The 14,544-nt window shown below is 52.6% G+C and overlaps 1 protein-coding gene across 1 annotated transcript in view; it reads left to right on the top strand.

Moving 5' to 3' along the window:
- The first annotated feature begins 8,667 nt into the window (after positions 1–8,667).
- ADAM33 (ADAM metallopeptidase domain 33) overlaps positions 8,668–14,544 on the top strand; it is a 30,295-nt gene continuing 24,418 nt past the window's right edge. The window contains exons 1-2 of the mRNA XM_054391436.1: positions 8,668–8,791; positions 11,619–11,701. Coding sequence (XP_054247411.1) covers positions 8,668–8,791; positions 11,619–11,701 — 207 coding nt within the window. The remainder of the gene's footprint in view (positions 8,792–11,618; positions 11,702–14,544) is intronic.

Here is a 14,544-nt window from a genome sequence, read left to right as displayed (position 1 = left end):
AGTGACTGGCAGCAACTGTGAACTGCATCTTTGCTGTCCATATGGGCAACATCCAAACAAACCATCTGTGATTGTGAATTCCAGCATGGTGGGGGTTGGAAGGGACCTCTGAAATCATCCAGTCCAAGCCCCCTGCTAAAGCAGGGCACCCAAAGCAGCTTGCCCAGGATCACAATGGCCAGGTGGGTTTGGAATCTCTCCAGAGAAGGAGCCTCCACAACCTCTCTGGGCAGTCTGCTCCAGGGCTTCAGCACCCTTACATTAAAGAAGTTTTTCCTCCTGTTCAGATGGAACCTCCTGGGTTCCAGTTTGTGCCCATTGGATGTTGCCCATTGGGCACTACTGACAAGAGTCTGGCCCCAATCTCTTGCCCCTCACCCTTTACCTCTTCCTGAGCATTGATCAGATCCTCTCTGGGGCTGCTCTTCTCCAGGCTCAACAGCTCCAGGGCTCTCAGCCTTTGCTGCTCACAGAGATGCTCCAGGCCCCTGGTTCCCCAATCATCTCTTACTCTGCCCAGCACAGAACTTAAAATCTCAGCAGGTGACTAATGGCTGTTTGAACTGGACACTGTTAGCACTGACAGGGTTGGGGAATTGTGACCTTTCACTCACCTGTCACTTGCTTTGCTGCCTTTCTGTATGAACCAGGAGAGACTATTCAGAGAAAATGTTACGATGCTGGGAATTCTTAAGCCCCTTTCCTTAGATTGGAGCCCCTCTGACTGGATGCTTCATTGTGCATTTAACTTTCATCAGGGTGGAGAAAGATGAAATGTAAAGATTGTGGGTTTTGGTGGTAGCAGCCTGAAGTCTCAGTTTCCTTTCATCACCATGGAGTTCATGCGACCTATAAACAGGAAAAGACATCTGAGGATAACCAAGTGGCTGCTTGGTTTCCTCTTTTCTGTAAAGATGTTTCAGGGTAATTCTGTTCAAGGAACAGCTGTAAGGGTGCACCCAGTTCTGGGGGGGGTGAGGCACAGCTCAGAGATTTTGACTTGTCTTCACTAAGAACTTGCTAGAACTTCTTGTCTCACCCCTTGGCTAAGCTATCCAGGGGTGGATGCTCTGGCCCAGCTCTGCCCTTTGCCAGAGAGTTCATGTTGGGATCTTCACATGATGGGGAATAATGTGAGTCCCATAAAGTTCAGTAGAGCTACAGTAAATTACATTAAGGTTTGTTGTAGTGTTGTCTGATTCCAGTTTGTGCACATTGCTCCTTGTCCTGTCATTGGGTACCACTGGAAAGAGTCTGGCCCCATCTTCTTGCTCCTTGCTCTTTAGATACTGATGAGCATTGATCAGATCCCCTCTGGGGCTGCTCTTCTCTGGGCTCAACAGCCCCAGGGCTCTCAGCCTTTCCTCCTCACAGAGATGCTGCAGGCCCCTCAGCATCCTTGTAGCCTCTGCTGGACTCTCTCCAGTGATTCCTTGTCTCTCTTGAACTGGGGAGCCCAGAACTGGGCAAATACTCCAGATATGGCCTGACTGGGGCAGAGCAGAGTGGGGAAAGGTGGAGGCAGTCCATTGCAGCTGGCTGGAGTACCCATCCTCATCCAAGCAGAAACTACACATTGTAAAACCTTTCAAAACAAATTGCTGCTGCAAAATCTGTCTGGTTTTACCTTGCTTAAAACTATTCACTGACTGCCAGAGTAACCCAGCAGTCACTGTCCTGGGAACTATCAGAGCTGCAGCTCGAGAGCTTTAGTGCCCTGTAGCTGTGACTCCTCATTTGGTCATAATGTGGTGGTGGTTTTTTGCCTTGGCTAAGGGAGAAGTGTTTGCTTCTGTTAAAATTCTTCTGTTTGGGCAGGCTTTAATACATCAGGATGTGTGATCTGGAGGCTGTGCCTGTATGTTGTGCACTGGGCTCAGGCCACACAAAGAGTCTGTGCTCTGTTTTCAGGAGTGCTGTACAGCAGCGCTCTTCTTGCACACAGAGAAGAGAAAGGTTTAGAGGATCACAGAATTGTTTGGATTGGAAAAGACCTTTAACATCACTGAGTCCAACTGTTAACCCAGCACTGCCAGGGTACCACTAAACCACGGCCCTCAGCACCACATCTGCTCAGCCTGAAACCCCTCCAGGGATGAGGACTCCACCACTGCCCTCAGCAGCCTGGGTCAGGCCTTGACAGCCCTTCCTGGGAAGAAATTGTTCTTCCTGTCCAATCTGGTATGTAAAGGAGCAGTGTGAGATTGACTTTTCTCCCCAGAGCAGAGAGCACCTCCAGTCCTGGATGAAATCAGGAAGAGCTGGAACTTCTGAGAACTGCAAATGAGGTCCAGGTTTAAAGGAGGCAAACCTCCTCCTCAGCCTCCTGCTCTGCTATCATCTGCCCTCCGTGAGGCTTTCCAATGAAGCTGACTCACACCCATTCCACTACCACTGCTTGTTGTCATTGGGTCAGAAGAAGCTTGTGCTGGGTGCAAAGCATCCAGTGTTTATAGTTTTATGGAAGGAGGCTGCTGACATTTGAATTCATTGGTTCCAACCAGCAAAACCTCTTTCCAAAAACTCAAGAGATTACGTTTGTGTTGATTCCAGAGTGGAGTCATCTCTGCTTAATCCCCTGCTGCACAAAGACTTTTAGGGTAAGTTCTGCAAGTCTTTGGGAGTTTAAAGAAGGCAGAACTATCTTTTTTTTTTTTTTTTAACCCTACAGGAGCAGGCTTCTGTTTTGAACTAACCAGAAGTGTTCTGTGATCAGCATTTGCCTTGAGCACTCCTCACAGTGATTGTTCTGTAGGTACCAAATGCATGTTGGAGTCTCACCAAGAGGCCAGCTATGGCAGCTACTACATCAGAAAGTGGGTGACAGCAGCACAGCTTTTGAGTTGTCTCCAGAAACTGAAAGCAGCTTTGATCATTGTTCATCTGTACCTTGTTCATCATCAAGTAGATGATGTACTGTAGATGTACTGTCTGCAGACTGAGCTTGAGGTGGGAAGTGTGGTGGATGTGTGGGTCTGGTGGACAAGACAAAGAAATGGCAGAGAAAAGGAACGTGAAGAGCCACTTTATGCTCTGGAAGGTTCCTTATTTTAAAGTAGAAGTCTTGTTTGCCCTTCAGAAGCACCTTCCATTTCCTCTTTCATGACCATTGCCACTAAGTTCTACTTTCTGTAGTTTCCATCCTGATGGACCTTCTGTAATGACATGGTAAGTCCTCCGGTTCTTGGTGGATGTTTTAGGAGTCCTTCCCATGGAGGACCATCCTGCAGTTAGAGCACTGCCACATCAGGCAGTGATGAGGGGACATGTGAGGAGCTGGAGCAGATGTGATGTGGGACATGTTCCCTCATCTCTTTTCATCACTGGAAGGGTTGCCATGGAAACCAGTTGCAAGGGTGATGTAAGAACACAGTTGAAGTGTGTGACTTCCTTGGAAGAAGTTGCTCCCCACAGAATGTGGTCATGTTGTTGCATGTCTGTCTAGATACAGCCAGGTCCACAGGGCTTGACTTCTAGAGAACTGCTTCCCAGAAGCCTCTGTCAATGATGAATTTGTTAGGGGTTGTATAGGAGAAAGCAACTGAATGATGTGAAGAGGAGGAGACTGAAGAGGGAGATCTGAACCAATGGAAAGCAAGTAAGGGAATTGCTTCAGAGAATCACAGAATTATTTTGGTTGGATGAGACCTCTAGGATCATTGATTAACCCAGCTCTGACAGGTCGCCACTAAACCGTGGCCCTCAGCACCACATCTACACAACTTTAAAACCCCTCCAGGGATGGGGATTCCATCACTGCCCTGGACAGCCTGGGCCACAGGTTGACAACCCTTTTGAGGAAGAAATTGTTATTCATGTCCAACCTAAACTTCTCCTGGTACAAGTTGAGGCCATTTGCTCTCTTCCTATTGTTTGTTCCTTGGGAGAAGGAACCAACTCCCGTGTGGCTCCAGCCTCCTTTCAGGGAGTTGTAGAGAGGCAGAAGGTCTCCCCTCAGCCTTCTTTCCTGCAGGCTGAACAACTCTAGTTCCCTCAGCTGCTCCTCACAGGACTTATGCTCTAGACCCTTCCCCAGCTTTGTTGCCCCTCTCTGGACAACCTCCAGCACCTCCATGTCCTTCCTGGAGTGAGGGGCTCAAAACTGAACTCGCTGTTTGAGGTGCAGCCTCACCAGTGCTGGGTACAGGAGTTTGACTTCCCCATGGGAGCATCCTGGTCTGTAATTCACTTCTGAAACAATATCCTGATGAGGAAATGACTTCCTGTTCATGAGTCCAGCTCAGACTTGAATCCAGTAAGGAAGACCTAATGGATTGCTTCCTTTCTGCTGCAGTTAGTGGTGGGCCAGCTGGGCAGCTGCACTCCAGACAAGTGAAGCCATTGCCCATGGTTGCTCTGGGCTTGGGAAAGGCCTTCAGCCAAGCTGCTCTAAGTGGAGCAGGCAGGGTTCTTTCACACGAGCAAGGCTTGAAAGTCAGACTTTTATTAACATTGTCCTCCCTCCATCAGCAGATAAACTGAATTCTCCAGACCAGATTAGACCCTGTGGGAGGGTGAGTGACCTCCTCATGACAAATGAAAGCCCTGGTGATAAATGCACTTCTGGAAGGGACTCAAATTCCACGCTGATGAGGACAGTTGTAAGAGGTCTTGATGGGGAAGAAGAAGGACTTCTTAAGAGACTCTAAATTTGTTCACATACCCAAGTGCTGCAGCCCTGTCACCATTGAAGCTCCATGCTTCAAACTTGTCTCTGTGATCCCAAAGAGGAGCTCCAGCTCCCTCTCCCAAAGCTGTGTTGGCTCCTCTACCCCAGTTAACTTGGTATGTCCTGTGAATCACTCTGCCAGAGGGGGCTTGCTGCTGGCCCCTGCCAAGCCTTGTTGAGTCATCTGCTGAGCAGCCAGCCCTGACCTTCCTCCAGAGACGAGTAAGACTCTTGGACTCTGAGACTCACCAGTTGGATCTGGAGGAGGTAGCTGGGCCTCCTGCACCCCTCTGCATGGGGAGTTAAGTTCCAGTGGCATTGTGTGCAGCCTAAGTTGACATTGCAGTAGCAGGCTGTGTGAAATGTGGTCTAAGGAGACATTATTTGTGTGTCTATCAGGGCACAAGTTTTTATGAAGTTTTGTGCCACATTGCAGCTTGAGGCAGGAGACTTTGCTCCTTTACTCCTCTCTAGTGAGACCCCACCTGCAGTGCTAGGGCCAGCTCTGGAGTCTTCAGCACAGGCAGGGACCCGTTGAAGCAGGGTCAGAGGAGGCCACAACAATGCTGGGAGGGCTGGAAGCCCTCTGCTTTGAGGCCAGGCTGAGAGAGTTGGGCTTGTTGAGCCTGGAGAAGAGAAGGCTGCAGGGAGATCTTCTGATGGCCTTTCAGCACTTAAAGGGGCTGACGAAAAAGTTTGGGACAGACTTTTTATTAGGGCCTGTTGTGACAGGTCATGGGGTGATGGTTTGAAACCAAAAGGGAGATATAGGCTGGAGAGAAGGAAGATGTTTTTTACACTGAAGGTAGTGAAACCCTGGCCCAGGTCATCCAGAGACATGGGAGATGCCCCATCCCTTCAACCATTCTGGGTCAGGTTGGTTGGGGCTCTGAGCACCCTGCTGTAGTTGATGTTGGCTGCATGGGGACTGGACTAGGTGACCTTTAAAGGTCCATTCCATCCCAAACCATTCTATGACTCTTCTATCCTTGACCTTTGTAGAAGCCTCATAGCAGGCTGAGAAGGATGGAGTTTGTGCTTGTGAAGCAGTGGATGACTCAAAGTGTGGCTACCTGGAGTCTTCCTGTGTGCTTGATGTGCTGGTTGCCTCCTTCCTGACAATGAAGAAGGAGTGTCTGAGATGACAGGAGCACCCTGACAAGAGATACCCAAGGGTTCTTCCTGTCTCTAATTCCAGAGCTGTGAGTGATTCCCACCCCTGCTTCCCATGTGCTGCTCTTGGCTGATGCCAGGGTGCAGAACTCCCTGAGCTCAGGCTCAGCTGGCAGGCTGTGTGATCCAGCTGCAGACCATGGTCAGGTGCCTGGAGGCTTCTGGAGGCTTTTGTCAGCAAAGCCATCAAGCGATCAGGAGGAGGGATGCCTGCTCCTTTGCACAAAAAGGCCTTTGATAAGCTGCTCTGGATAGTCCCCAGCCACTGCCATCTCCAGCCTGGTTCAGGGCCATGCATTTCTCTATGGCCAACAGCTATGCTCAGGTTCTCTGTGCTGGTGGGAAGCTGAGAGACTTCTGCCTTCAGCTGCCCTTCAGACCATGCTGCCTTCAGGAGTTTCTCCTGGGTGAGAGAGTGGAGGAGTGAGAACTGTCCCTTACCATGCAGTAATGGTGAAGCTATGCTGGGATTGATGGGGTGCTGGGGAAGACTGGAGCCTGTTGGCTGCCCAGGGTTTCCCCTGGCTCACCCCTCTGTGGCAGTCTTGGCCACCAGCTGCCCTTTCTTGGAAAGCACTCTACAGCTCTGCTCGGCCTGGTCCCTCTGGGCCTCGCTGATGATGGTTTCCTGATGGCTGAAAGCCCTCTCATGCTTTTGAATCCATCCTAGTTGTGTGCCAGGCTGCTGATTTTCAGCTGCCCTGCTGAGCTTCCACTGAGCTGCCTGGACCTGGGAAGGGACAGCAATGTCCTTTGTTTCTCACCACGCTTCCATAGGTTTATTCTTTGGTGTGACTCTTATTTTTTGCAGCGATTGTCTTCTCATGGAGATGTTGGGACCTACACAACCTTTCTGTGATCAGCTTTAGAAGGAGACCATCTTCAAGCTTAAGAGAGTCTTTCCTGGTGCTGTGTAGAGCTTGGCCCAAAAGGGGCAGAAGCTGCTTGGGAGAGCTTGTGGTGAGAGTGAGGTGATGCTGAGTGGCATTAACCCACCCAAGAAACGCTGTAGCTGAGGCTAATCATAGAAGCACTTAGGTTGGAAAAGGCCTTTCAGATCCCTGAGCCCATCCATTAACCCAGTACTGCTGAGTCCACCACCAAACCACAGGGCCTTGGAGGTGCTGCTGAGCTGGGCAGGGCTCTCTAACACTGTCCAGATGTTTGCATCTGCTGGTGGACTCTGGGGGCTCTGTTAACAGGACCTCCACTCTTGTTTGAGTGCCAGGAGGGCTCTGACTGTGTTGCTGCCCAGGGATGTGCCAGTTAGGTTTGTTTCCTCTGTGGCAAACCCCAGAGAAGTCCCCTGTCCCTTTCTCTCCTCAAAGGTCACCTTGGAGCAGGAGTGCCCAGAGCTCCTGTGCCTATTCCCATTTTTAGTGTAAAATCATTTGCAAAGCTTTGATTACTGGAGATAATCAACATTATTAGGGCTTCAATAGCTATCATTGAATCCTTGCCCTGAGCTTTGGGGGAGAGTTGGGTGACCCCACAAAGGGACCAATCTTAAAGATCTTTTCCAACCTCATAGATTCTATAATTTGATAATTCTCTGAAGCAGGGAAGGTGCTGAGTGTGTGTGAGAAAAAAATCAATATTCATAATAATAATGTTAATAATGACAACAACAACTGTGGAGTGTATTGAGAGTCACAGAATCATCTCTGACCCATCTTGGAGGGAGGGAGGGAGGGAGGGATGGATGGATAGGGTTCTTGAATTACCTTTTCCTATGTCCTGTTAGGAAAAAAAAATCAGTATTCATAACAATGTATGGGGCAGGATGCTGGCAGCCACCTCTTGTTAGATTATTGTTGTTGTTGTTATTATTATTATTATTATTATTATTATTATTATTATTATTATTATTATTATTATTATTATTATACTGTGGAGTATACTGAGGGTCAGAGAAGCACCTCTGACCTGTCTCACCCTGGTGAGAGGGAGGAAGGGATGGAGGGATGGATGGATAGAGTTATTTAATTGCCTTCTTCTCCTCCTCCTGTTGAAGAAAGAAAGATTAAAATTAATAATAATTCATGAGGTTGGATACTGGCACCTGTCTCCTGCTAGAAATAATATTAATAGTAATTTTAATAATAATACTAACAATTTGAGGAGTGTATTGAGAGTTGCAGAGGTGTCTCTGCCCTGTCACCCTGGGGGCTGGGCCTTTCTCACCCCTGCTGTTAGGAAAAAAAAAAGATGGAATAGTAGTGATGGGGTTGGATGCTGGCACCCATCTGCTGCTGGAAAAATATTAATAACAATATGAATAGTAATATGAAAAAGTGTGGGGTGCATGGAGGGTTGCAGAAGCATCTCTGCCTGTCACCCTGGTGGGGCGGATGAGGTTATTTCATTCCCTCTCTCATCCCCCCCCGCCAACAACTCCTACCCCTGCCCCCTCGCTTCCCCTCCCGGGGATGGGGGCGAAGCAGCAGTGGGGAGCCCGGGGCGGGGGTCGGCGGCTGCCGGCGCGGCTGCTGCGGGCTGCCCCGGCGGGGGGAGCCTGGGAGCAGCTTTCCTCCTCCTCCTCCTCGGGTCTGGTTTTCATTAAGCGGGCCCGGCTGGGCCAAGAAACACAGCAATAAATAAAGGCGAACAATGCCCCCCCTCCCCGCCTCTCCTCCCGGAGCCCAGCCCAGCGCCCAGCCGGGAACCGGGGCTCCGGCCGCCGGCGAGCGGGGCCGGCTGGGGGGCGAGTGAATGGGGCTGGCGGGGGGAAACCGGGCGGAGGGGAGGGGACCCGAGAGCATAAGAAGGGAAGGCAGGGCCGGCAGCGAGTTGCGGAGGCGGTGACAACCCCGGGGAGAGCCGGCATGGCCGGGCGGGCCCCCCGCAAGCCCTCCGGTCACCGGGGCTTGGCTGCTTTTTGGGGGAGCCGCATCTTCACCCTGGGGTTGTTGCTGTTGCCCGGGCAGGGGGATGCTGCTGGACCACAAGGTAAGAGGAGGGGGTAGAGGGGGAGGCGCGCCCCACGTCCGTGGGGTGGGGGTACTCCGGGATTTGCAGCGTGGATGTGGATTTGGGGAGGGAGCGAAGGTCGCGTCCCTGTGTTGGGACGGGGTGTGGGCAGCGCTCCCTCCCGTCAGGCTCCTCGCCCTGCTGGGGGTATGTCCCCAGCCCCCAAATCGCCCCTCCCGGTGGGTTTCCCCCAGCCGCATCCCGGCTCTGCCCGGGCCGGCAGGACTCCGCGCCATGACTCTATATGGTCTGGTCGGGATGGGAGCGGTGGGACCAGCCAGGGCACCCCCTCCGAGAGAGGACATGGATTGGGCTCCTCACCCCCAGCAGCCCCCGAACGGCAACGACACCCCTCGCCGCCTCATCCCACACCTCCCTTGGCTCCCCACAACCGACCCGACTCTGGCACCTCGAAAGGTGCCTGGCTGTGACTGGTGCTGCTGCTGCATATTTTGAGGTGAAACGTGGCTTTTTCTGCTGTGGAGGAAGTGCATTATTTTCCCCAGAGGTTCCGATCACTTTTCAAATGGGGGGGGGGGGGGGTTGTCAGGTTGGGGCTCAACCTCCTGTAGTCCTTCTTTTCCGGCACTAATTCCTTCCACGACCTCACGAAGAAGCTGGGGCTGGTGCCCCCTCAAAGTCCCCTTTTTTATCACGATTTTTTCAATTCCGAGCTTTGCTGGGTTCTCTGCTGCTGCTGAAAATAAGTTTTCCAACAACTCCAAGAGAGACCCGTGCGAGCCATGCAGCTGGAGGAGGAAGGGGAACAGTGGTGGGAGCCAGAAACCTCTGTTTGGATGGAAGAGACGAGGAGGAGCAGATGGGAAAGCTGCCGACTTCGGCTGGAGCCTGGGGATGCTGTGGCGCTCATCTCTGGGCTCGGGCATCCCCCAAAACGTGAGGCTGCACAGTCACACCAGTGCAGACATCCCAAACAGCAGAGCCAGGCAGTGTTCCCAGAAAGGGCTGGGATTGAGAGTGTTTTCCAGGGAAAAATAATAATAATAAAAACTAATAATAATAAAAAACAGAGAGAGAAGGGGGTGGGAAGCCCCCTCTGTGCTACATTTGAGTTTATTTGACTTACATTTTTAAGGCTCTGTCTCATGCTCTGAGTCTCTCTGACTCCCACCAAAAGCTACAGTCAAAACAGCGAGAAGCTTAATATAATAACCCCGAGGCTTTTACGACGTGGCCCGAAGCCCAGCCCAGTAATCCCAGCAGAACGAGCGCCCCTCACATCCCATCCTCTCCACAGACAGCGTGGGAGAAAGAAGGGCTGTGCAGCGAGCCGGGAGAGGCAGCCTCTTCCTGCCCTGCTCCCGCCGTGGCCGCCAGCTAAGGAGAGAAATAGGATTTCTCCCCCACCCCCTCCCCGTTTGCTCAGTAACGGGAAGGCAGCAAACTGGCTGAAGGCAGCTCACATTGTCGTTGTGCCTTAGTTTCCCCACCAGAAAATAAGGTTGCAGCAGGGCTGGGTGGTGGAGGTGGTGGTGGAGGGTCAGGGGAGGTGAGGAGAAGGAAGCTGGGCTGGTGCCACCACCTTATCTGCAGTTATTCCTGGAATCTGATGGCATGCTATATATAATGAACGCTGATTAAATGCCACTGTGTGATAGCGCTGGGCACAGCCTGGGGCCTGGTGGGACAGACATGGCTGGGCAGGGCAGCTCCATCATGTTAAACCTTCCATCTGCAGTTCCCAGTCAATAACTCTATATTTTTTCCCTTTTTCCTGCTCAATAACTTCATCTTTCCTCAAGCCAAATCCCCCCAGAGTCGTGGCAGGAGGAAGCAAAACAAGCCTGTGAGATGATGAAGCCATAAGGCTCTGTTGTTCCACTCCCTTAGTGAATACCTTTGCCCTTTGCTGGGGGAGGTTTCTTAGATCCAAGCTTTCTCTGACAACATTTGGCTTGGCAAGGTGGTCCAGCATTGCCTTGGCATTTCTGCTAGATCTCATCCCCTCCCTGTGGCACCTTCAGATGTTATTGGCTTCTTGCTGTTGTTGTCCAGGCTTAGGTCATCAGTAGCTGCTGCCTTCAGCGCAGCCACATCGTGCAGGGATAATAAATATCTTCGGAAGTCTGTCTCTGGCTGGCTTTAATGGAGCCAAGGAATTGCTTGTGCTGCTCTGCCCTGGAGAGTTGGCATAGCTCAGAGGAACCCAGGACGTGCTGCAGCTATGTTAGCTCCTGTGTTAGCTCATCTGCTCCCTGCTCCAGCCCAGCCCTGGCTGGAAAGGTGATGGCTTGGTTTAGGGGTGATCAAACCATGCTTCCCCAGCCCGTCAGTGATGATAATCAAAGGTGACAAAGCATAAAGCCAAAAAAACCTCTGTGTGGCTCAGGAGAGGTGGAGCAGGCAGCAGAGTGTGCTGCTGCTTGCACAGCCCCTGCCCTTTCCCGGGGTGGGGTGCTATTGGGGTGCTTGGTGGGATTCACCTGGGTTGGTTGGTGATGGCTGGGATGTTAGTGGGGCTGTGGTGATGCCACCCATGTGCTGCCTACTTCTTCAGAGTGGATTCCATGGGATTTAGGCCACTGGTTTGGGTCCCAGCTGGGCAGTGATGCTCCTGCAAGGCTGGGCCAGTGCTGAGGGTGCTGGCCTGTACTGGGGGTGATGCTTTGGCTTCATGCTGGTCTCCATCCTCCAGAAACACCCGAGAGGTGGCCCTGGATGTTGGCCAGAATCCTCAGTTCTGTCCCTTCCCCCTGTTTCTCTCTTGATGTGGCTGCAGAGGAGCTCCCTCTCTGAGGGCCTTGCAAGGTCTGCTCGTGCTCTCACCAGGTCTTCTCATTCCCAGGGCCACCACCCCATGGAGAGCGAGTCACCCCACACTGGCTCCTTGGGGGCCGTACCAGACGAGCTGTCAGCCTGGATGAGAAGGTAAGGACAGAGATGGCTTCTGCCCCTTGAACCATGTGCCTGCACCTGGAGGTCTTTGTGGTGGGAGTGGGAGATGCCAAGTTTGCAGGTCCCACGAGTAGGATGTGGAGTTTATGGGACCCATCACCCTGTTCAGGTGATGAAGAGGGAAAGCAGAGGATGCAACTCACTGCAGTTAATTAAATGTGGTCTGAACTCTTGACAGGATGAGGGGTGGTGGCTTTAAAGTGAAAGAGTGTACATGTAGATGAGATAAAAGCAAGAAGGTCTTCATCGTGAGAACGGTGAGATGCTAAAGAGGTCCCCCAGAGAAGCTGGGGAAGCCCCATCCCTGGAAGTGTTCAAGGCCACACTGGGATGGGCTTCTGAGCAACCTGATCTAGTTGAAGATGTTTCTGCCTGTGGCAGGGGATTGGAACTAGAGGATCTTCGAGGTTCCTTTCCATCCCACCCTTTCTATGATGCTATGACTGGGCAGTAGGAAGGAATAAGAGCTGTAGGGAGGAGCTGGGCAGTTTGTAGAACAGAGGAGCTGGAGGCAGTTTGTCAGACTGATGGTTTGGCCACCAGGGTTAGCCCTTTAGGGCGAGTGCTGCAAGGTGTAAGAGTGATGTCTTTGGGAAGACTCTGGAGAAGCTGGGCATGGGCTGTGGGGAGGAGAGGACATGGCTTCCCAGGGCTGCTCTGCTGGGCTGCCACACCCTCCTTACCACCCCCATCATCTCCAAATCTACTTTATGAGATGTTTGTGGTGAGTCTTGCCTGGATTTGGCGACTTGCCTGGCTTTGGGGTCAACTGACTCTGCAGCTGCCCATCAGCTGCAGCAGCTGGTCCTTGTGCCCAGCAGCTGGGAGGGTCTCAGGGACTGTGGGCTCTTTCAGGGTAGATCAAATCACTTCCCAGCACAACTAGCACTGAGGTGGATGGTTGCAGAAAACTACTGTGTTTTGGGGCTGAGCATATTCACTTCTGAGAAGACTCAGTGTTGGGAAGTGACCTTCTGTGGGGGCATCTTATCAGGAGCAGGAACAGAGCATGCAGCTTTGAAGCCACTTCAGATGCTTCCAAGTGACATTTCCTTGCTCCAGGAAGGAGATCCCAAAGGCAGAGTCAGCCCTGCTTCCCAGCCCTGAGGTGGAAAGGGGCTTTGTGCTGCTCTCCCTCCTCTGAGGGGCTGGACAATGCCTTTTCCCAAAGGAACTGGGAGCTCCCACTGGTGCCAGCTGCTGGGAGTTGTGCCCATCACATTGGGGATGCTGTGGCCAGCCTGCAGCAATGTCCCCTCCCTTCCTAGCAGCCCCAGGTCGGTCTATATTTAGGTTGGAGGGCTCTCAGGCTGGGGAAGGCGTGGCAGCAGGAGCTTTATTTGCACTCTTGCTCACCCTGGCTTCCCAAACTCATGCTGGGCGAGCGCAGATCACGGGCACAGGGCACACCAGGGGGTGCCAGGGCTGGTGGGACTGGGACGGCCACCGGCTGGGGATGGGATGTCTGGGCAGGCCTTGGCAGGTTTCCTGGCATCTGCTCTGCTTCTGCTGGCTCCAGCCAGCCTGAAACAAGGAGACTCCTGTTCCTCAGAGTGAGTGAAGGAAGGAGGGGAGAGGGAGGGTGGTCGCAGCTGGGAGCAAGGAAAGTTTGTGGAGGAGGGATGGTGGCAACTAAAGGATGGGTTAGGGACACACAGGGTCTGGGCAGATCCTCAGTGTCCCTTTCCAGCCTAGTACTACTGGTGTGAGTATTTTTAGCAACAATTTAGTCCACCCCATCCCCGCCCTGTCTCCTCCTGCTCTCCAGCAAAGATCCTGGAAAGAAAGGCAGCTGGGAGACTGCTGCCAGCCCACTGCACTGGCTGGGCACAGCTGGCCTTCAAGGCAGGAGGCTGCAAGGAGACAACATCTGAGCATGTGGAATGATGGCTCAGCTGTGTTGGCCACCCTGAGGCTCCTCCATCCCTTCACTGGGAGCTGCTCCTCTGCATGGTGGGTGGGATGCTGAGGGGTGGCCTGTGCCACGGGCCCTGGGGACATGACCACATCTTCTTTAGGGGACATCACCACATCTCCTTTCCCTCCTCCCAGAGGAGTGAGGTTGAGTCAGTGGGAAGATTAGGAGGATGGTGGTGGTAGCCCTCTGGTCCCATTGTGTGAGGGCTGGCATGGTGCTGGTGCGGCCGGACCCTGCTTCCCCCCTCCACGCCCTCCTCTCTCCCATTGTCTGGGGAGCTCTCCGCAGGCTCAGTGGCTCCTGGCACACATGGAAACTATTTCAGAGAGGCTGGAGAGGAGGTCGTGGGGACCTTGATTGCAAACAGCTCCCTTGTCACCACCCGCTTGGGGTGGGATCCAGCATCCTCCTCCTCCCACTCCTTCCCCCTGGCTGAGGGCAGGGAGTGAAGGCTGCCAGAGCTGACCATAGGCTTTTCCAGCTCTTCAAAGCTGGAAATGGAGGTTGTGCCCAGCATCCTGGCCCGGGTGTCCTGCCGGTGTCCAACCCTGAGGCATGGGAAGCTCCTGTCCCCACCCTAGGGACCCACCCAGCCTGTGGAGCTGCCTGTTGTGTTCCCTGTCTTGTCTCTTTCCCTTTGTGATTGTTTTTTCTTGCGTGGTTTCTTGCTGCCATACTTTTAAGTTGAAAGAAAGAAGGTTTGAATTGGACACAAGGAAGAAATGTCCTACAGTGAGGGTGGTGAGACACTGGCACAGGTTGCGCTGGGAGATGTGGATGCCCCAAACCATTCTGTGATCCTGTGATTCTATAACTCACAAGGGCTGAGGAACACTTGGGCAGAAGAGTCCCTCAGCCTCTCTCTGGGTTTCCCCTGGCACCCTATACAGGAGCACAG

The sequence above is a fragment of the Indicator indicator genome, chromosome 23 (assembly GCF_027791375.1).
Source record: "Indicator indicator isolate 239-I01 chromosome 23, UM_Iind_1.1, whole genome shotgun sequence".
In the NCBI taxonomy this organism is placed as follows: Eukaryota; Metazoa; Chordata; class Aves; order Piciformes; family Indicatoridae; genus Indicator; species Indicator indicator.
This window is presented reverse-complemented; position numbering and strand designations above follow the sequence as displayed.